Raw genomic sequence first — 23,897 nt, 5'->3', positions numbered from 1 at the left:
GCCGCCTGCTACCTCATCTGCCATCTTCCCTATGAAGCTGGAGCTGTACAGGGTCCCAGTCAGCCTGCCAGGGAAGTAGACAGCAGCAGACAGCCTGCCAGGGAAGTAGACAGCAGCAGGTGCCCCTCTGAAGGGACACCACCTTGTAGGGGTGGAGGGGCTTCTGTGTTTCAATGACTCAGAGGGCTATGCTGAAGGGTTACCCATATCAGACAGGCCTCTGAGGAGAAACCAGACAAAGAGTGTCCCAAACGGGAGGATCCAAGATGGTGTTGAGGGAGGACGTACGTTAGTTGAGTTCCCGTTTTACACCAGAATACCTGAAGAAGTAGGCGCGCTCCCCAGAGAATGGGGAAGAGAAAAGGCAAAGCTGTGGTGTTGCCCTCCTCGAACACGACTGGGGTTCCCACCACTTCTCAGCCTACTTTGGAGAGATTCGGGGTCATAATGTCGGGGATATCGGTTCCTGCTTCGGGACAGCAAGGCTTTATTGCCGAATTTGAGTGGAGAGGGAGTGACTTTCAGTCCCCCTGCTGGCACGACCCCTCCAAGACCCGGAAACAGTAACGCTTTGCTATGGAGGTCGACAGTGGAAATGCCCAAAGTGGGTTAGGATTTTCACGCGACCCGAGGAGGTCCTGGTGCAGCATCGACTCCGGAAATTAAACCAACTAGGAGATTGCAGAGTGAGCTCTTCCCCCCCCCCCTCCCCCCCTCCCCCGAAGATATCTGGAGCGGTTTCTGTGGAGAAATTGGATCTGGTGAAGCCAATAATGTCACAATGGACGTACTATGGGAAGTGCTGCAGAGTGTGAATAACTCTCTTCTTCAGATGTTTAAAAATTTTCAGGAATAAACATGAGTTAAAGAATTTATATTAATACTTATCTAACAAAGTGGAAGTCCAAGATATAAAAATAGAGACTTTGACTACGGAAATGGTTTCTCTATGAAAATCAGTTAATTTGGTAATGAAGGACAGCCATGTTTCTTGTAAAAATTGGAATTTCTGGAGAACCAATTAAGGAAAAATAACTTGAGAATGATAAATTTTCCTATAACATCCTATATATCAGCTACTGAACTGTTGAAGAAATATTTCGCTGATATTTTGCAAATACCTTTTGATAGCCACCCTCTGGTGTCTAAAGTGATTTATATTTCCCTTAAAATTTCTTTATCAGAGAAAAGAGATGTGAATTTAACTGATATTTTGGAAAATTCAGAAATTACAGATAAGAGTTATATTATTAGTGACTTTCGCCTTTGATTTAGATAGGAACAATGTTTTGAAATTGTATTTCTGACACATGGCTGATTAGTTTTTTGGGTTCAAAGATGAATATATTTCCTGACATATCAAGGGAATCACAGACTAGGAGGCGTGAATTCTTGGCTTTTAAGCCAGGAATCATTGCCCTAGGTGGGACCTTCCTAGTGCGATTCCCTTGTAAGTGTTTTATTTCCTTATTACTTATTTGTTGAACCTAAGAAATTACAAGAGTTTGTGGAGTTAAAAGAACAGATGAAGAACCCTCTGCAGCAAGTTCCTTTAGTTACCACTGTACCGTCTGCAATTACCGATTAACCTTCCTCCCCATGGGCGTAGTTTGGGGGGGGGGCAATGCCCCCCCCCCCCAAACGCAGGGCCGACACAGCAGGCAAAACTCCCTTCGTCCCACCCTCAGCTCCCTGTAGTCAGGGTACACGCTGTGTCAAAAGGCAGGCACCAGACACAAAGAGTAGTCAGGGTACACACAGAGTTCAAGAACCAGGGAGAGAATCAAATAACAAGCAAAAAAGCCTACCAGAAGCAACAAGGGAGAAAAGAAAAGAAAATCCACTGATATAATGATGGCATCTGAGGTCAGCAGAAGCCAGCAGAGAGAGGGAAAGCAGCCATAGGTCAAAGAGGAGGAGGCTGCCCAATAGAAGCAGAGCAGTAGGGAGCAATGAGAAAGGAAGCAGCTAACTGGAAAGGAGCAAGAAGGGAGGAGCCAAGGAGACAGGCCACGGGGGTACCCAACCCTAGCGAAGCAGGAGGCGGGACGGAGCATCCGGTGTTGGACGAAGCACCCCATAGACACAGAGGGAAAAAGCGGCGGAGGAGCGCTGGAAGAAAACGCTGTGCCGCCCCAGATACCTCGACACACAGCGCCGCGCTGGTTCTGGCGGCAAAACACTGCTCTGCCCATGGAGACTGCCACAGTCACGGTAGGGAACGTGACAACAACATAGAAAATAATTTTATTGGCTGGTCTAGCAGAGCAGGAATTATTCCTCTTGTCACGTGGAACCTGGTGGAGCTCAGTCCTGAGTTCTAGGCATAACAAAATAGTTTAATAGCAAACTTTGGGTGCAGCATTTCAAGGGACTATAAGAAACACTTACCACACTCTTAGAAGGTGAGGGATTGCGACATTTCACTGGAAGAAAACTCTTGTCTCCTTTCCACAGTCGTTTTATATGTTTTCTGAAGAGACATGGGAAAGGGGGTGGGGAAATACTAAAGAGGGAGTGCTGGGTAAGGAGAAAAGAAGGAAGGGAGAGAGGGAGAAAGAGCTGGCTTTTTTGGGAATAACCATAATGTATATGAATGAGATATCTCATACATATTTATTATGGTTATTCCCAAAAAAAAAGCCAGCTCTTGCTCCCTTCCTTCCTTCCTCCATATTAGCATAATTTGCATATACATATATGCAAATGAATATGGTAATATGCCCCACCCCTCCCTTTGCCCCCCCCCCCAAATGAAACAGTCAAACTACGCCTATGTTCCTCCCTCAGAAAATGTGAATTGTAAGATTAACCATTTTGAGTTTTTCTTATTTTGTTTGAGATTGTTTTCCTGATCTTCGATCTCCCAATTGTGGACAATTATATAATACTAGTAAAAGAGGCACGTTTCTGAGCAAATGAAACGGGCGCTAGCAAGGTTTTCGTCGGCAACCCCCCCCCCCCCCCCCACCAACCCCTTCGTTGTTGTGGCATTGCTCCGCCCTCAACGTCATGACGTTTGATGCGAGGGCGGGGCCCGTAGCGATTTCCCACCTCCCTCCCTCCCTCCCTGCCAACCCCTTCGTTCTGCCCTTGCTCCGCCCTCGAGGGCGGGGCCGTAGCGATTTCCCACCCACCCCCGCCTCCCTGCCTCCCTCCCTGCCAACCCCTTCGTTGTTCTGCCATTGCTTCGCCCTCGAGGGCGGGGCCCGGAGCAATTTTGGTGGCTTCACCACCACGAACCTTCAAACCTTTTTGAGGGAAGTCAGGGCTTGGCTTCACTGACGTCACTGTCTTCAGAACGTTGAGGGTGAGTTTTATATATATAGATATATTGATGAGAGAACGTTTTCTTTTTCCTTTACATTTCTGTTTTTCCTTACATTTATGTGATAAATGTGAAATGTAATTAAGTAAAATGATAAAAAAAAAGCAGCAGGTGAGAAGTACTGCTTGGCTAACTCCTGCCAGCAGGAGGTAATTCAGTAGATAAGTGTAGAAAAGAGAGAGATGCTGTGGTCCTCCCTGTCTTGCAAGTTTCCTGACTCCGAAGCAAATGTGATAGTAACATAGTAGATGACGGCAGAAAAAGACCTGCACGGGTCCATCCAGTCTGCCCAACAAGACAACTCATGTGTGCTACTTTTGTGTATACCCTACTTTGATTTGTACCTGTGCTCTTCAGGGCACAGACCGTATAAGTCTGCCCAGCACTATCCCCGCCTCCCACCACGGCTCTGGCACAGACCGTATAAGTCTGCCCATGTTCTACCATGATACACCTAAAGTACCGTAGCCCATCAGATTTGTTTGGGAACCTGTGGGTTAGAGACTGAACCTCCTTGGAGATGTCACTGTATTCCTTGAAGGCTCTGGTTGTGTACTACAGTGGGCTTACCTGGATGCAGAGGTGCTGATAGCCTTCAGTTTGGGACTTTGGATCTGCTGAGATACAGTTTAGGAGGAAACCTCTATGTGATCACGCAGGGTTGGGTTGTGCTGGCCCAAAGGGGATTGCCACTGAACCTTATTAGGGAGTCTCGGGACACAGACTGGAAGCAAAAGTGAGACGTGAACACTGATTTATGGGATAAATGTGCATTTGCTGGTTCTGAACTGTGTGCGCTGAAGAAACAAGCGAGTAGCTCAAGAGGAGAATGGATAGTGCTATGTAACAGTTGTGCAAGAAGGAGTATTGTGCTAATGGCCTGAGACTGGTTGCAGGACTGAGGAATCCCATAGTGCTATCAAACTGTCAGGAAAGCTTGTTTTGTTTAGAGGTTAAATGCCACTCTGTTTTAGCTGCATCAACATGGTAATACAATATGCTATGCTGGCAAATGTAACTACAGCATTTCTGTTGCTCAAAATATTATCAATTTCTTGTTTTTACACCCTTTCTCTTGATGTTAGATCTTGGCCATCTTTTGTCTAGGTTTTTTTTTCTCTAGATTTAGGGCCCTGTTTACAAAGGTGCGTTAGTGTTTTTAGCGCACCTACAATCCCGCACATTAACCATGTAGGCGCCTATAGGGATATTGTAGGCATGTAAATGGTTAACACGTGTTAAAAACGTTAACACACCTATAACGCTGCTTAGTAAATGGGACCCTTAGGTGTGTGTGGGGGGGGGGGTAATTGTTTTGATTATTTATTATTTTTTATTAATAACAGTGCTAGTGTGTTCAGTGGTTGTCAGTCCAGTGTGCTTTCCACTTCAACAGACATTGTAGACGGCACATAAACGCTAGATGGAGATTCGGGATATGTCTACTGTTGCTGCCAAGAGCAGATGTATATTGAAGATGCATATTCAAATAATGGATTTTTATCCTGAATTCACAGTATATGCTTTTTGTTGGGGCTAGTATGTAAGGCCCTCACTAAATAAGGTTTTTTGAGGGGGTTTTTTTCTGAAAAACTGCTGATGACAGTGGAAAATTATAGAAGTACAGGCAATTGAGATAGTCACATGTTGCAAAAGGTAGACACGGTAGTTAGGGGCAATAAAGATCTAAGGGGGTCATTTACAGCGTTATCCAATAACAAGCCAGGCTTATTGGAAACTGAAGAGCAATAAAGTGGCTTTGAGAGTTGGCGGATTATGAAATGCTGTAGGATCTTTAAAAGCAGGAATGAAATGACTTTTCTGAAAAGATGTACCTTGAGAAATGAGCTAGGACAAGGGTGTGCAAGTTTATTTCTCTGTAATGAGCCAAGTGATCATAAATCCACATGTACAAGCTCATGTTTTTTTTATTGCTGGCTATGGTGAAGCCTGTTAACTATTCAAAAAAATGTTTGACTTTGGTCACCAGTAATGCAAAAGTAGTCCTGTCAATGTGACAATATTGGTATATAATAAACCATGTTGGGTTTGTAAAGCTGGTGCTTTCAATAAAGACTCTGACTTCATTTCCAACGGCTGATTGTCATTTGTGTTACCCTCAAAGAATAGTTATTTTCAGTTAGAGCACAACTCAATTCTGATTTCCAGTTTATATCACTTGATGGCTCTCGCATTTGATTTCAGTGATTTCATATTCAGGAATGTACTTTTAACAGATCCAGGCGGACGCAAACATTGCCCAGAGTTTGGCAGTAGAGGCAAAAATTTTAAGAGAGGTAAAAATGTTTTCCCTATCAATCTGTAGTTGTACCTTAGAATCAGGAGGGCGGCATGTTGGGTTCTCCTGGGCTAGGAAGTGTAACCAGTGGACAGCCAATGGCCTTGTGACAAAAAGGGCCCTAAAATGATCCTTTAAACTCAATCTGTATATGGTTCTAGAAAATGGAAATCAGAGGCTCATACTAGTCGAGGTGTTCTCAACCCAGTCCTTGGGACACACCTAGCCAGTCAGGTTTTAGGGATATCTACAAGTTTCAAGTTTCTTTATGTACCACCAAAGGGTGCATGCCATCATAGTAGTTCACATATTTAATAATATAAAATATTTCAAGAAAGGAACTACAATAACCATAGGAGAGATAGAGGAAAGTAACATACCTATAGGCTAGGCCCACAGTCATAGCCTCACATCCTAGCATTGAAAAACTGGAAAAATGAAGACATTAAACATATCCATGTATGCTTGAACAAGTGAATTTTCAAAGCTACTCCGAATGGGATCGTAGCTGACTTATTTCAGTGGGGAGAGAGTTCCAGAGAACTGGCCCAGCGACAGAAAACATTGATTTCCACACAGCAAAATTATGCAGGGAGCTGGCACCACCACAAGGTGTTGAGCCCCTGAACATAAATCCCCGAGTAGGTGAATAGGGTAGTAGATACTAAGACAGGATTGATGGTTGGCCAGATGAAAAAGTCTTATGGATTAGAGTCAAGATTTTATGTTGGACACACTACTGTACAGGAAGTCAATGTTCCGTTCGTAACAGAGGGATGACATGGTCATATTTTCATCCTCCCAGTATCAGTTTTACTGCAATGTTCTGTATCATTTGCATCTGATCAAGTTCCCTTTGGTTTATCCCTAGAAATAAAGCATTACAATATCAGTACTAGTGAGGACCAGGGCATGTGTTAAAATACGAAGTGCACCTGGCTCCAAGATGGGATGTAAGGATCTAATCTGTTGTAATCTGTAAAAACATTTAGTGATCATGGAAATATTTTTCCCAAGAAACAAAATTGAGAGAATTCTAGAGGGAAATAACTACAAGAAAATAGCATAGCTAGTTAGCTGATCTAATTAGTCAGGTTTTTTGGGACATCCACAATGAATATGCATGAGATAGATTTGTGTAGACGCAGGTAGTGAATTTAAATTTATCTCATACACATTCATTGTGGATATCCGAAAAACATGACTGGCTAGATGAGGACTGGGTTGAGAACCCATGTACTAGATTGAAGATTGTCATCGCTATGCCCCAATTCTAATGAAAACAGATCAGAATCCAATAAAGGTACGATCAGTGGTGTGCTGGAACAGGCTCTCACAGGCTCGCAAGAGCCGGTTGTTACGTTTTTAAGATTTTTGGGAGCCGGTTATTAAAGTAGGGCCCTCCATGGCTACTTTAACAACCGGCTCCCAAAATGTGGGCTTGGGCCCCCTGCTGAATTCTTTTACTTTGCTGGTGGGGATGCTGAGCCCTGCCAGCCAAGTAAATAAACTGCTGCTGCTCCCCACTCCTTGTTTCCAGCTCTGAGCAGTAGGCTGGGATTTCTCCAGCATGTGTGAGAAGTTTCAGCATGCTGCTCAGAACAAGACGTTGGGAGTGGTGGCAGTCCATTTATTGGCTGCCAGCAAAGGTATGCCTAGCGTGCCCGCACGAAGGGAGGGAGGAGAGAGAGGCAAGTGTTGCTCCCCCCCCCCCGGCCACCCCTGGCCCTTCCAACTGCAGAGCTGGCTACGTCCGGAGAAAGAGCCTGTTGTTAAAAATTTACCAGCACACCCCTGGGTACGATATTACCAAGAGAACTGGGTGGTTTGTCACTCAAGAACTATTTTCCTGACTTCTTCATAAAGACCTGTTTGCATCAGACTGCTTGTAATCTGTTTCAAGCAAGATTCCTCCTGTTGCAAGTGTTTGTGCAGCAGTGTAATACAAAGATGCAGATTATACATTCTGCTAGACACAAAACTGTATGTGGATTTAGCAGATGTGGCAGAGAGACCAATACAGAAAGCTACTGCAAGCCTAACTGCAGGGTTACCGAGAGTTGTATACACACTTTAATAGCCAAGCAATACAGAGAGCGGTTGAGCATAGGTAGTAATTCGCGTGGAAGACATGGCTGCACATTGTATTAAAATGTATGGTAATGAGGCCATTTAAGTTTTCTGTAGCAGTAAGAGAATCGTGATTTTTATTTTATTTTTTAATAATTTATATTCCACTTAAATTCAAAGCAGATTTTTTTAGTTTCACTTTTATGTACGTTTTTATTGCAAACATCCAACAATTTCATTCCCAGTTAAGAGTAAATGCACTGTGCCCATTCCTTGTCATCAAGCAGATGAAGCCATTACGTATGGGTTGTGTCCATCAACCAGCAGGGGGAGATAGAGAGCATTCAACTTTTCACAGTGCCTCATGGCCAGCCAGCTCCACTGCCTCTTCAGTATTCTCTAAGCAGGGTGGCTGCAGCTTCTTCTAGCTCCATCAAAAATCTGCCTGGGGGTGGCTCCTGGCTTGCCAGTTGTTAGCCGGGGTGTTAGAGGCTATAGCAGCTTCACTTTGAAGGCACATAGGTTAGCCCTTTCCCACTCATCTGAGCCTCTGGAGTTCTTATTACCTCTGCTTTCCTCACAGCGTAAAAAAAAAAAAAAAACTGGAACAGGGGTTTTCCTTTGATTCTTCTATGGGACCGGAGCTGTGATACTCGGTCCGGTGAGGTAAGAGTGTTTTCTAACTCCTCTGGAGTGGGCCCGCGATCGGGGCGTTTTTGGCGCGAAACTGCCATTTTGAATTTTCCCGCCGTTTTCGGCGATGGCTGCAGAGAATGTAAAGCGCTGTTGCCGGTGTGGGAAGCGCAAATCAGCAGCGGGGCTCTGTAAATCATGCTGTACAGGTGTAAGAGCCGGCCCGAGCATGGCGAGCGATTATTCTTCCTGCTCAGAGCTGGCAGCGGACGCCATTTTGAATTGTCTGCATGGCGCGGCCTCCGTAGAGACGGAGAGCCCTGAGCCCGGGGGGGGGGGGGGGGGGACCTCGAATTGAGGCTATTCAGGGAGCGGCTAGCCCTGGACGGGATCTGGGTGCACAGGGCGAGTTTTTCTCCCCTGATTTTGTGTTGTTATTGCATAAAGCATACATGCTGAAAAGAGCTCTCCCTCAAGGGTCGTCTGAGGCCCCTTCTATTGTCTCCCCCCCCCACCCCGGTGGATTCTGGCCTGGGATATTTTCCCTGATAATTGGCATAAAGAAAAGCGTAGAAGGGCTAATTCCCCTTCAGATTGTGGTGCACCTCCTCCCCCCCACCCCCCCCCCCCCCCCCCCCCCCCCCTTCGTGGTCTGAGGAGCCAGAGTCAGGTGCAGAATTACCACAGGATCTGGATGATCCCTCCACGGTGAGGGTTTTCCACCATGATGCGCTGCCAGCGCTTATTTCAGATGCCCTACAGGTCCTTTCTATTGAAGAGCCTGACAGTGGCACGGCCTCCTCTGTGAATCCTAGGATGGCTAGTACCAAAAAGCCTGCTCGAGCCTTTCCTTTGCATGACTCCATCCAAGAGCTTATTTCCGCTCAGTGGGCTGACCCTGAGGGACCTTTGAAAGTTTCCAGGGCTATGGGGCAATTATACCCTCTGCGTGAGGAGCATTTGGCTTGCTTTGCAATGCCTAAAGTAGATGCCCTAGTCACTGCGGTGACAAAAGAGAACTACCCTCCCTGTGGAAGGAGGAGTTGCCCTGAAGGATATACAAGACTGTAGGCTGGAAGCAGCACTTAAACAGTCCTTTGAAATTGCAGGTCTTACTGTTCGGGCGTCTGCATGCAGTTGTTATGCTGCTAGAGCCTGCCTGGCATGGTTGCAACAGGCAGTGGAACAGCCCGGAGATGGAGCAGAGCCCTTCTCGGATGTGGCTCCGCGGTTGGAGTCGGCCTTGTCCTTTTTGGCTGATGCCCTTTATGATATTGTCAGAGCTTCGGCTAAACAAATGGCAGTAGCAGTGGTGGCTCGCCATCTTATTTGGCTACGGCATTGGGCAGCGGACATGGCCTCTAAGCAAAGGTTGGTGAATTTGCCCTTTCAAGGCCTTCTCCTATTTGGTGAGGAGTTGGAAAAAAAATTGTTATAGGCCTGGGAGATCCTAAACCCCAGCGCTTGGCCGAAGATAGGCCGAGGCCTTCCTCCAAGGGCCAGGCGGTCCACTCCTCTTATAGACCTTGCTTCCGTGAAGCTAGAAGGTCCCGCCCGGGGCGTTCTGCTGGGTTCACTTCTTGTGCCCGTTTTTCAGCAGAGGAACTCCTTTCGCTCGGACAGGCATTCCACAGCCACCAGCTCTAGGCCTGGAGTTCAGGTGTGACCCTCTCAATGATGGTGCGCCGGCCCCCTCCTCGCTTCCTATCATCGGAGGACGTCTTTCCCTCTTTGCCAAGGAGTGGGCCACTATTTCCTCAGATCAGTGGGTTCTGGACCTGATCAGAGATGGCTACAGAATAGAATTCAACGCCCCAGTAAGAGACGTGTTTGTGGAGTCCCGATGCGGTTCTGCCGCCAAATGGGCGGCGGTAGAGGAGACTTTACAAGGTCTGATTCAGTTAGGGGCCTTGTCCCCGGTACCTCCCGCCGAACACGGCTACGGCCGATACTCCATCTACTTTGTGGTGCCACGAAAAGGTGGGTCTTTTCGCCCTATTCTGGACTTAAAAGAATTAAACAAGTCCCTGAGAGTGCGGCATTTCCACATGGAAACCTTGCGCTCCGTCATTGCTGCGGTACAGCCAGGAGAGTTTCTCACGTCTCTAGACCTGAAAGAAGCTTACTTGCACATACCAATTTGGGCCCCGCACCAGAAGTTTCTGAGGTTTGCGGTGTTGGGAAAACATTTCCAGTTCCGGGCCTTGCCTTTTGGCCTCGCCACTGCTCCCCGAACCTTTTCGAAGGTAATGGTGGTAGTAGCTGCTTTGCTCAGGCGAGAAGGTATCAGGGTTTACCCGTACCTAGACGACTGGCTCATCAGAGCAGACTCTGTAACAGAGAGCTATCAAGCTACAGCCAGAGTGGTCTCAGTACTTCAATCTCTAGGCTGGGTCGTTAATATGGCCAAGTCACCTGACCCCCCTCGCAATCTCTAGAATATTTAGGGGCCAGGTTCGACACAGACTCGGGCTATGTATACCTACCCGAGCTAAGGCGGTGCAAGCTTCAGAATCAGGTCCGTCTGCTCCTGAGGATGCCTCGCCCGCGAGCTTGGGACATTGTCCAGCTGCTGGGATCGATGACAGCCACATAGGAAGTGGTGCCCTGGGCGAGAGCGCACCTCTACAGTATTCCCTACTTCAAAGATGGTCTCCAGTTTCTCAGGATTATCAATGCAGACTTTCTTGGCTCCCTGCGGCCCGACTCAGCATGGAGTGGTGGCTCTCAGACAGCATGCTGCGGCGAGGAATGCCGCTGGCGCTCCCTGATTGGTGTCTAGTAGTGACAGATGCCAGTCTGAAGGGCTGGGGCGCACATTGCAAGGGGAAGCATGCCCAGGGTCTATGGACACCCGAGGAGTCGGAGTGGTCCATCAACCGCCTGAAGTTGAAAGCGGTGTTTCAGGGGCTTCTGGCCTTTCAAGTGTCCCTGGAAGGATTGGCTGTCAGAGTGATGTTGGACAACACGACAGCAGTGGCCTACATAAATCGACAAGGCGGCACTCAGTGCAGAGCACTGGCCGCGCAGGCCGAACAGATTTGCCACTGGGCCGAGCTGCATCTTCAGTTTCTGTCGGCAGCTCACATTGCAGGTCAGAGCAACTTGCAAGCCGATTATCTAAGCAGGCATCAGATCGATCCAGCAGAATGGGAACTAGCAGACGAAGTATTCCTGCAGATATGTGCCAAATGGGGCAAGCCCGTGATGGATCTTATGGCGACAAGTTCAAATGCCAAAGTCCCGTGCTTCTTCAGCAGAAGGAGAGATCCTCGCTCGGCAGGGTTGGATGCCTTGACTCAGCCCTGTCCTCCGGGCCTACTATATGTGTTCCCTCCGTGGCCCTTGATAGGGTGCGTGCTCCTGCGGATTCGGCTGCACCCAGGAGAAGTGGTCCTCATCGCCCCAGATTGGCCCAGGAGGCCTTGGTATGCGGACCTCCGACAGATGCTAGTGGAGGCTCCCCTTCCTTTACCTCTGGTACCGAACCTGTTGTCACAGGGCCCGGTAGCCATGGAGGACGCCTGCAGCTTTGGTCTTATGGCATGGCGATTGAGAGGGCACAATTGAGGGACAAAGGCTATTCAAACAGTCATTTCCACTCTCCTGCAGGCCCGCAAGAGTTCCACTTCCGTGGCTTGTACCAGGATTTGGCGCCAGTTTGAGTCTTGGTGTGCTTCAAAAGCAATCACACCCATGCGGGCTCCTGTCTCGCTGATTCTGGACTTTTTGCAGGATGGTGTACAAATAGGCTTGGCCTATAATTCCCTGCGGGTGCAAGTGGCAGCGTTGACCTCCCTTCGTGGTAAGGTTGAAGGCATGTCTTTAGCTGCTCATCCAGATGTGGCACGGTTTCTTAGTGGGGTACTTTGGCTCCGGCCTTCCGTGCGAGCACCCTGTCCAGCTTGGAACCTGGGGCTAGTTTTGAAGGCCCTGCAGGCTTCTCCTTTTGAGCCGCTTTGGCGAGCATCGGAGAAAGATTTGACACTAAAGGCCGTTTTTCTTGTGGCCATTACTTCGGCGAGACGGGTGTCAGAGCTCCAGGCGCTGTCCTGTAGAGACCCATTTCTGCAATTCTCAGAGTCCGGGGTCACGGTTCGGACCGTGCCTTCCTTCATGCCTAAGGTGGTTTCAGCGTTTCACCTAAACCAGCCTATTTTCTTGCCCTCCTTTGATAAGGAGGAGTTTCCAGAATCTTTTGGGCAGTTGCACCTGTTGGATGTGCGCAGGACTCTGCTGCAGTATCTGCAAGTTACTATCTCTTTCAGGATCTATGATCATCTGTTTGTTTTGCTATCAGGTCCTCGCAGAGGGTCTCAAGCCACTATTGCCCGCTGGCTCAAAGAAACTATCTTTTCAGCTTATCTGCTTGCCGGCCGGTCTCCACCTGTAGCCTTTAAGGCGCATTCTACCAGAGCGATTTCTTCCTCTTGGGCTGAAACTGGAGCACTCTCTCGTCAAGAGATATGCAGTGCAGCAACATGGGCTTCTAAGCTCTCTTTTGCCCAACATTACAGGCTGGATATGGCTGCTAGGAGGGATGTGCGTTTTGGAGCACAAGTGCTAGCGTGTGGTGAGACCTGTTCCCACCCTATATAGGGATTGCTTTGTTACATCCCATACGTAATGGCTTCATCTGCTTGATGACAAGGAAGGGAAAATTAGGTTCTTACCTTGGTAATTTTCTTTCCTTTAGTCATAGCAGATGAAGCCATGAGCCCTCCCTGTATGATTGTCTGTATGCTGTGAATCTGTTTCAGGTTCTGTTCTTGTTTCCTGAAGTTCCTTCCTTGGGAGAAAGTTGGAAAACAGTCTTCAGGATTCATGTTCACTTATAGGAGGATGAGTCCATTCCCTCCAGTTTATGTTTTGGAGGATGAGTTTATTCCCTCCAGGAGGTTGCGTGTATCCCCTCCAGTTATACAATAAGGAGGACGAGTTTATTCTCTCCAGGAGGATGTGTTCATTCCCTCCTTTTGAGTTCATGCCCTTGTTAAGGGGCCATCGTTCGCTGTGAGGAAAGTTCATGTTATTCCCATTGCGGTTTGCCATACTGCTTTGGAAGCTTCAAATACTGAAGAGGCAGTGGAGCTGGCTAGCCATGAGGCACTGTGAAAAGTTGAGTGCTCTCTATCTCCCCCTCCTGGTTGATGGACACAACCCATATGTAATGGCTTCATCTGCTATGACTAAAGGAAAGAAAATTACCAAGGTAAGAACCTAATTTTCCCTTACTGCCTTTAAATTGGTTTCACAAAATCCTCTTGGAAATTCTTTAACTGTAGGCTGTACCACCTGTTTTTATGGAATAGAGGTTGGTCCAGTTAGCATTTAGGGAACCCTTCTAATACTAAAATAAGAAGGAAATAATGAGCAAGTGCCCCTCTGGCACTGTACCAGAGCAATTAAACCAAAGGAGAATTTCATCAAGTCTGTGCCTTAGAAAATGTAGGTACCATGAGTATCCTTGAGTGACAGGAATCCTTAGAACCCATTCCCTAAGCAATCCTGCTGCTGAGAACAAGGTATTTAAAGAGAATATCTGAAGGGTGGAAAGCTTTTAGGCCCTGTAGTGGGGTGAACCCCCTTAGAATTACAGCAGTAAAAGAGCAAAGTCAAAACAGGGATTACTCTGAGCAGTTAGCAGGGCAGATGAAGAAACTCTGAGTGGAGGGAAAGTTGTTGGTACTAGCCTGGAGCAGAGGATTCAGCAGAATGGGAGAATCAGGAAGAAACCTCACTGCCTGCTGTCTAGTGAGAAGCCCAGTGGTACAAGACTGAAGTCAAGTCTAAAGGTGTAATCCATTTGGAACTAATTATACCTGTGGGCTAGGAAGAGAGGTATCTTCCAAGGGACAAAGAGGAGAGAAATGGCAAGTGTAAGAAGGATCAAGCAAGCTGTTGACTGAGTGAGGAGCACTTGCTGGAATAAAAGAGAGACGGGTCTTTGGAAAGTAAATACTACTTTAAAGAAGATATTGTACATCAGTTGTTTGATTCAGGTTTGTTCAGTAAAGTGGATTTTTGGTTATATATATATATATATAACCAAAAATCCACTTTACTGAACAAACCTGAATCAAACAACTGATGTACAATATCTTCTTTAAAGTAGTATTTACTTTCCAAAGACCCGTCTCTCTTTTATTCCAGCAAGTGTGCTGTAAAGTTACTTCCAAGAACCTTCTCTCTCCCCCACACATACATACACATATTATAGAATGAAGTGCTATGGAAGAATGAACATGAAGTGGATATTCATATAGGGCCTTGAAGGATGTACCCTTGGGACCCAGCAAAATATAAAATTCCATAGCCCAATGAATCCACCTCATATGTCGGTGGTTCACCGGGGACCTGGCTATAATTCAGAATTTTATTCTGAGATTTCCAGACGTTAAGTTTTGAAAAATGTTTTTGAGGTAGAAGCCAACTGCATACTGTCACTCCTAACATAGAGTAGCAAGTACTCAAGATTAAGGACCCCTAGGCATTGGTAATCGATGCTGTCAAGGCACATAACACATAGGAGGGACCAAATTCTTAGTTGTTCCAGATCTGGGGAAAATTACTGTTATGACTCAGCATTTATAGCAGTGTGACTTTAGCTGAAGGACTTGAGTATAAGGATTTGGTATCTTTTATCCAGCTAAAATGGGAATGGGAACCTCGGTTCTCGAGAGCCTCAACCTAGTTGGGTTTTCAGGATTTCCCCAATGAATATGCATGAGATCTGTTTGCATGCACTGCCTCCATTGTATACAAATAAATCTGATGTATGTTCATTGGAGAAGTCCTGAAAACTCAACTGGGTTGTGGCCCTCGAGGACCAGGGTCACCAACCCCTGAGATAGAATATGGGAAACTATGTTTAACTGTACAAGAAAGTTTGTGGAGGTTGAAGGCTTTAAAAAAAATAAAAATTGATGAGCATGCTGAGATCAGAATGATGACCAAATGGTTTCAATGAGTTGTCTACTTGCTGGTTTTCTGTTGTGATTTCATTGGTGATTTACTTTTCCTATTATATTTCTTGTGTACTGCCTTGCTGCTGCCCCTTTTCTATTTGGCAGGAGTGATATGGAAGGGATTTTTATCTTATAGTATGAGTTGGTTTGATCAATCATAATTGCAACCTCTATACATGGCACCCTATAAGAGATTCCTTCTGTGTAGCATTTTATCTGAAACTTTATTTGACTTAATGTGCTGGGGGACCTTGATTTTCTTTCTCTTTTCATTTGAAATGACTACCCTGGTTCTTATAACTTTGAACTGAGGATGTTTGTGTGCTTTCCCTTCGATGGTACCACCTGTAACTGGAAGAAGCAAAAGGACGTGGTTAACCACACTTAACAACAATAGGAAGTAGGACATAACTGTCGTAGCCTTGATAGTATACTGCTGTGAATTTGCGTCCAATCCAAATTGACTAAATGGCCCCACCACCCCATAATCCCCAAAGGCAGAAATGATCCCCCATAATCCCCAAAGGCAGAAATGATCCCCAGTTGCTCCTGCAGTTCAGATGCCATCATTTAAAATAGTGCCATCCAAACTGAGGCTCCCTTTTGATCCTCACATACATAAGTGGAGGAGTCAGTGGCCTAGTGGTTAGGGTGGTGGACTTTGGTCCTGGGGAACTGAGGAACTGAGTTCGATTCCCAGCACAGGCAGCTCCTTGTGACTCTGGGCAAGTCACTTAACCCTCCACTGCCTGCTGCATTGAGCCTGCCATGAGTGGGAAAGCGCGGGGTACAAATGTAACAAAAAATAAATAAAAGTGGGGTTATTTTACTGATTTAGACTGGAATCAGGGTTTTAGCAAGGACACACTAATATCTGTTAATTGGTTGGGGGAATGTGCTGCAGAGGGAGCCCAGGGGACATTGTGTAGGAAGAGTAAATAATAAGTATGCTGCTGTTAGTGGAGGGAGAGACTCCAAAGGTACCTTGAATACATCTATTAATACTTCAGACAAATCTTGAGGAGTTACCACTAGTGAAAGAGAAAAATTTAAGCAAGCACAGATTGCAACTTTCAGAAGCATTCTCCAGTGACTTAACTTTAGTTTGTAGGCTAGAATTATCCTTAAGGGAACAATATACCTGCTGAGTTTTTGCCAGATCTTTTTTCCATCTTGTCCAAATGTGCTGGCTGTTGGGCAATTTGTAAATTTATTTTTCTATACTTGAGAATGTGTGTTTTGTAAATTTCGCGCATGCAAAGTGATGTGGGGAGCCCAAAGGCTGGGCTAAGACAAACTGGGGTGGTAACAGACCTAAAGCTGTAGGACGCCAGCCTCCATAAACCACAAAGATATATACAGCTGAAACTGATCTTTCTCTCTCTGACCCTCATCAGCACCTGGCACTCAGTTGACCTCCACACAAACCCTGATTACAGCAAGCTGCTGAGAACCCAGTGCCTCAGACCTGCAGCAATTTCACTCCCTTGTGTTGCTTGAATGATGTCTCCTACTCCAGTCCCCGTGGATCCTCCAGTTTCCTGCCGAGATTCTACCATGCTAGCACCAGCATCCAAATCCTAAGCCTCCAACCACTGAGCATAGGTATCTATTGGCCCAACTGGGGACATGGGACCAGACTCTGAAGGAAAAATTAGTTCTATGCCTTCCATTTCACTATGATGCAGTAAATGCTCAGAACAGGCAAAGCAGTCTAATGAGCCTTACAAGCCTGCAGCCATCTTGGAACCAGAAAATCAACTTTTATGCAAAGAATAAGAGGCTATTCTGAAGATAATTCATGTGGGCATGTAGAAGGCAAAGGCCATTGTATCCAAGGAAATTGTCATCCTCGGAGTAGTTACAATTTTTATTCACATTAATAAAAAGGGAATATGAAAATTGTCATACTGGATTAGACCAAAGGTGCATCAAACCTAGCATCCTGTTCAGATCAAGGGAATGAAACAGTATACATACATGACATTTTCAGAAGTTTACACACACAGTTAATACAAAGTATGTAGATACTTGTAATGTGTACTTTATACTAGTTAGTTTGCAAGGAGAAACTTAGATACAGAGTATACATGGTAAAAGTACACGGGCACTTTGCAGCTAGATGGCCTACTCAGAATTGTTTCCTTAGTCTCACCGATTTTGAAGGAGAGAGTAATCAAAGCAATCTACATATATAAAATATGTTTAGGCAAATCGGAAAGTGGTCTGTTGGCGCTAGTAACGTGTATAGATATATGTGCACATTGACATGAGTACCAACATAACTGCTAGATGGAGGCTCCTTGTAATGCAAAGACACTGGACTAGGTTGGAAACTGACATGGTGAGGAAATGTTCATCATTGTGACTCCTAGTTTACTCTAAAGATATCAAGACACTGATTCATGACTGGAAGATTTGAGTAGTTTTGGGTCCTGTTAAACACAAGAGGTGGGTGGTAATTCTTAAAGATGTGCTGCAATCTTAACATCTTTAATAGGGCCTAAGTTACATAGTAATATAGTAAATGATGGCAGATAAAGACCTAAACGGTCCATCCAGTCTGCCCAACAATCACACTTATTATCAAGTCATGATTAAACCAACAATGAATGTGATATAAAATACTTGATCATTGTCTCTCTTTGGCATTTCTGTTCAAGTCCACCCAGCCTTGTTCTTAGTTTCCAACTACTGAACTAGCCATCAAAGTCCACTCCAGCCTATCCAAATCTGTCTTTTCAATTGCAGGACACAGACCATAAAACTCTGCCCAGCACTGCCCTCATCTTCCAAACTATTGGAGTTAGTCGAAGCCCTCTCCAGTCCACCCTAAACCGGATTGTCATATACGGGACCCAGACCATACAAGCCTGCCTAGCAGTGGCCTAGTTCTTCACAGCCAGAGTCTCCCTCTAAAGCGCCACTCGACATGTAAACACACATGCAACCATTTAAGGTTTGTTTGAGATAGATCAGAGGGTTGTTTTGAGGACTTGTGCTTTTGTGCCTTGAAATTTGTAAGCCCTTATATAAGGGATGGAGATTTAAATTCCTTGTTTCTACATAAAGAATGGCACTGGACATTCAACTTGGATTCTCAGTCCCAAAGGACTAAGAGTTAGTTCCATATCAGGTGGTAAATATAAGGGGTGATTCTTTTCCATTAGAGAAAACATTAACATTAAGAGGTCTTTTACAAAGCTGCGGTAAACACTAGCTCGCAGTTACTGCATCTTAAAAGGGCTTGCAATGGATGAAGTTAAACTTGTCTAAGACAAAACTATGCTGTTTTCTTGTGCTTCTGCCTCGATTGCTTTAAACCATTTATATCTACTTGATACTTCTGTCCCCGTTATGAATTCCCTGAAGATCCTAGGAGTTACTATTGATTCCAGTCTTACCTTTTCTGCACATATTTCGGCTGTTATCTCTAAATACTTCTTTTGCCTTCACCAAATCTGGTCTCTCCATCCTTTTTTGCAACCTGATGCGCTCTGTACTCTTATACATGCTTTAGTCCTTTCCAACATACATTACTGTTATTTGTATAATGGTTTGAGCCAGTGAGAAATGTGGTGCCTTCAGGTAATACAAAATGTGGCAATTTAATTAATTACTAGTGGGCGGAAGTATGACCGTATCACTCCTCTTCTTAAACAAGAACACTGGCTCCCTGTATCATTAATCCATAAATCTGTTCATTCTGACCAACCCTCTGTTTTATTGCAATATCTACTATCTTATTCTCTCAACCAGATGCTCTGTTCCTCAGAACAGTGCCTCCTTACAGTGCCACCTTTTACAGAAGGTGTCCCCGGGCTACTCTCTGTAAAACTGTTCTTAGTAGCTGGCTCTATACTTTGGAACATGCTCCCGTTGGCCTTGCGACAATTACACTCTCGTTCAGAGTAGCCCTTAAAAGCCATTTATTCAGGCAAATATACGGGGCTTCAATATCCAAAACTTTTTTTTTAAATTTGCCTACAAAAGAAAAAGGACATCTTGTCTATAATGTGATATTTAACAAATGAGCCTCAACTCCCCAAAGCTGCTTTTCAAGTATCAACTTGAACATGCACTTACAGCTCACAGCGGTATTCTCTCATTGGCCTCATGGGAAACAACTCCCGACAATCGGGAGAAAAAATCCACTGAAGAAAACAGCACATTCACCAACATCTACAGACACAAAAGTAGTCTTATAATGTCCGTAGAAAATTGTAACACTAAAGGTAAGCTAAAAAAAAAAACATATCTGACAGAGTATTTTGTAAATAATCTTTCATTCTCTTCCCGTCAGTCTAGTTGTTATTAATATCAGGCAGCCTCAATTAATATCCTGATTCCTGACAAGCCCCCCCCCCCCCCCTTGTTGCTTAGCCTGCTTCAGGAGAAGGATCTAAATACTATAGATGATTTACAAAAATGGTGACCGGACGGACTTAAGACACCAAAAAGTGCCAAAAGCCTCCACCAGTGAAAGAAGAAGCCAAAAACAGCCAATCCCAAGAGTTCTAGTAAAAAGCATCCCATTCTATTGATCCATTAAGACCTTGTGGACTTAGTCTGTAATCGATAAACACAATGCTGTTCACGTTTCCTTAGTAGCTTGGAAATATTACCGCCATGCTGATTATCTATAATGTGATCTAATATCATACATTTTAATTCAGCAAAAGTGTGTCACTACTGATCACAATGTTGTAGCATAGGTGCATGAGGTTTTTTTTTTTAATATTTCAAGCAATGCTTGTGCTCTGTAAGTCTAGCTCTCAATTGCCGCTTAGTCTGTCCTATATAAAGAAGACCACAAGGGCAAACTGACGTAAATCACCCTACTGGTATTGCAAGTTGTAGTATGCAATAATTGAATGCACTTCTTGCCCTTGGGCCACTAGAACTCATTCATTTTTGTCATTATATCACAGAAGGAGCATTGGCTACATTTACAATGACCTAATTCTGTATATCCGGTGTTTATATATCAGAATGAGAAAGCATATCTGCTAGATTTTTATTGCAAGCATAAGATATCGTGCATCAAGCCTGCTTAAATATTTCATGCATTGAAAGAACCTTCCAATTGCGCTTCACAATTTTAGCTATCTTAGGGACAAAATCTGCACATTTGAGAACACATGTAACAGTAGACGCCTGTTTAATCTGCTTCTACAACATTAAGTGTTATTAAAAAGAGCATGTTTACATGCTGCCCTTACAATTTTCTTCAGAAAACCCCTAGTTGAAAACGTTTGTTTGTTGAAGATCCTCCGTATAATGCTTATAAAATCATTACAGATCTGATAACGCAAAAAAATTGTGAGACAGGCAAGCTATGTTCAATATGAGCAGGATGCATACTGGTGTATTTCAACAGAAAATTGTGATCAGTTGGTTTTGAATATACAGTAGTTTGAAACTTTCATTGAATTAGTTTTACATAAACGTCTAAAAAAAATGTACATTTTTGTGCTAATCAGCACGTCCATGTTATCGTGCACTAAGGGGTCTTTTTACTAAGCTGCATAAGCGTCTGCGCGCGTCCAACGTGCGCCAAAATGGAGTTCCCGGCCAACTACCGCGTGGCTCTTGCAGTAATTTCATTTTTGGCGTACGTCCAATAACGTGCGTCTGAAAATTTTTTTTGGGGGGGGGCGTGTGTAATGGACACTTGCCAAGTGGCATTTGGCACACAAAGGTCATTACCTCCCGGTTACCGCATGAGTCTTTACCGCTAGGTCAGTGGCTAGTGGTAAGGTCTCCTACCCAAAATGGATGTGCAGGAATTTTCATTTTGCTGCACATCCATTTTCGGCAGAAATTTTAAAAAAGGCCTTTTTTATAGGTGCGCTAAAAAAATGGATCGATACATGCCCAAAACCCGCGCCTACACTACCCGCAAGCCATTTTTCAGCAGACCTTTGTAAAAGGACCCCTAACTGATTAGCACAGGATTAATGCATGAGCCCTTACCACCTGCAAAACTGGTATCGGTAAGTGCTCACACACTAATGTGGAATATAAATGGAGTTATTGTATTCTATTGTGTTAATTCTTTTCTTTTCTTTCAGCAACAGTCACAACTGCTGCCAAATTCGTGAGTGGGACACCAACCCCGAGCATTGGTAAGTATCAAGTCTGCTTTTCACTTCCCAGAAGTCTTTTATGCTTAATTAGAATAAATGGATATATGCCAGGGAGTTCTGGGGTACCGAGGGTTTCGGTCCCTGAGAAGCATTGGAGCTGGGAAGACTGCTCCCCCTCCATACAAGAAGTGCCAGTGTGCGGGTTTCCACGAAGCCAAGACCAGGCAACCGTCTCAACTTTTACAGTTCAGCAGTCTGTCTCTGAACCGACACCTCAGCCTTTCCCGATGGCCTCTCTCGATAATCACATCCAGGCCATGCTCCCTGAGCTATTGGTGGTTTTTTTTACAGCAGTGTGCATCAGCGTCTGGGATGCTTGTGCCAGCCGTGCCTCTTGCTGCTTTCCTGCAAGGCCCTCAGCCTGCGGTGAGATCTCCAATACCAGTGTTGAGTGCAGTGCCGACTGCCGCATTGGTGAAGGAAGCTTTTCCAGAGTCGAGGATGGAGCCGACACAACGCCCTTCTCGGGGACATGGTTCCTTTTTATCGAGACAGGCTTGGTCTTGGCCTTCCCATGAGGAATTTCTTGCCAACACCGATGAGTTCTCATGGGAGTCTGATGGGGATCCACAGTACTTCTCGGGGGAGGAGTCCTATGATATCCCATCTGACCCATATCCCCCTAACAGCCTTTCCTTCCCAGGGTTTGTACGGGAAATGGCGGATGACATTCCCATTCGTTTGGAGACAGAGGAAGAGCCCAGGGCTGAGATGTTTGAGGTCCTGGACTACAAATCTCCTTTTAAAGCAGCTGTGGTGGTCCCTCTTCAACGGATCTTGAAGGATGTTCAGGTGAGGAACTGGGAGTCCCCTCTTTAGGTCCCTGTCCTGCCCAAGAATATAGACACCATGTTTTGGATCCAAAGCTCCCCAGGGTTTGACAAGCCTCGATTGCCTCCTCCTTCCCAGGTGATGGAATCTGAGCTCCTAAGGGCCAGAAGTTCTAGAGACTATGCTTCGGAATGCCAAGGCAGAGAAGCTACAGCCCTGGACTCTTTTGGGCGGAAGATGTATCAGGCTTTTATGCCATATTCAACCTTACCTGCTCTACACGAGCCTGTACTTGCAGAATTTGGTGTGCAGTATGTCTGATTTTGTGGATTCTCTCCCAGAGGAGCAAGCCAAATCTCTACACCAGTTGGTCAAGTAGCAGAAGGCATGTAGGAAGTTCTTGGCCAGGGGTGCCTATGACACCTTTGATGTGGCATCCAGGATCTCTGCCCAGAGTATAGCGATGCACAGACTGTCATGGCTCTGTGTCTCTGACTTCGATTTTGGCTAGGGACACAGCACTTCCAGCATCACGTGTTGCCTTATGGCCTCGCTTCAGCTCCTAGAGTTTTTACCAAGTGTCTTGTAGTAGTCGCACCTATTATGGGTCTCCTAGCTTAGTTGAGCTGTGCAGCGTGCGGCTGAGAGGTGCAGCCTTTAAGGAGTACACCTGGTCACCCCAGGTCCCTCCCCCACCCTCCTGTCCTCTCCTATTCCTTCCTCCTTGCTGTGGATGTTCAGCAAAAAAAAGCCAGTATTTCAAGTCTCTAATTTAGACTTTCAACTGACTTCAGGAGTGATACTGGTGCCCCCAGTATCAGGACTGCAGTGAGAGAGGTTAGTGTTTTGTCTCTGGCTACACTGGGACACGACCAGGGCTGCTGTCGGTGCCCTGGAGTGAGTCTTTAATTTCTTGCCTTTGTGTGTTGTGTCCCCACAGTTCTTTTCACTCCCAGAGCCTCCGTTCTACAGTTTATATTTTCTCTGTTATTTCCTGTTGCTCCAGTACAATTTCTCTTCTTGATACTGTCCCTTCCTAATCTCTTTCTCCCTCTGAAACCACTGTATTCCACAGGAGCACATTGCCCACCTTCTGATTTCATCACCTCATCATTCCTTTTGTCTTCTCCCTTCTCAGCTCTCAACATTCAACATTTTCTTCCTTTCATTCAACCATCTCCATTCTGTCTGAGTACATCTCATCTTCATTGCTGTCATGCATCGCCTGCTCTTCTCAATATTCTCTTGCTCCTTCTCCTGCTCTCCTCTGGGGATATCAATCCCAATCTTGGTCCTCCACATCTGCTCTCATCCTATTCCTGCAGTTCACACTGTAATGTCTCCAATCTAATTTCTGTTCCTCTCCTCTCCCCTCCCCTTCTTACCTTTCTCGTGTGTTCTGTGGAATGTCTGCTCTGCAACAAACTTTCCTACATATTTATCTCTTTTACTCTCTATCTCTCATACTCTCCATCTGCTTGCCCTAACTGAGACTTGGTTTTGCTCTGAAGGCTCTGCTTCTGCTGCAGCCCTGTTCCCCACACTGTTCGCTCGGTTGGCCGCGGAGGTGGTGTCGGACTACTACTCTCACCCACTTGTAGATTTCAACCACATCTTCCACCTCAGTCTCACTGTTTTTCTTCCTTCAAAGTCCACTCTATCCATCTATTCACTCCTCT

General features: G+C 45.4%; 1 protein-coding gene across 1 annotated transcript in view; it reads left to right on the top strand.

Moving 5' to 3' along the window:
* Positions 1-23,897, top strand: part of TMEM123 (transmembrane protein 123) — a 105,511-nt gene that overhangs the window by 4,075 nt on the left and 77,539 nt on the right. Inside the window, exon 2 of the mRNA XM_030200245.1 lies at positions 21,373-21,426. Coding sequence (XP_030056105.1) covers positions 21,373-21,426 — 54 coding nt within the window. The remainder of the gene's footprint in view (positions 1-21,372; positions 21,427-23,897) is intronic.

Source organism: Microcaecilia unicolor, chromosome 4 (genome assembly GCF_901765095.1).
Source record: "Microcaecilia unicolor chromosome 4, aMicUni1.1, whole genome shotgun sequence".
Lineage (NCBI taxonomy): Eukaryota > Metazoa > Chordata > Amphibia > Gymnophiona > Siphonopidae > Microcaecilia > Microcaecilia unicolor.
This window is presented reverse-complemented; position numbering and strand designations above follow the sequence as displayed.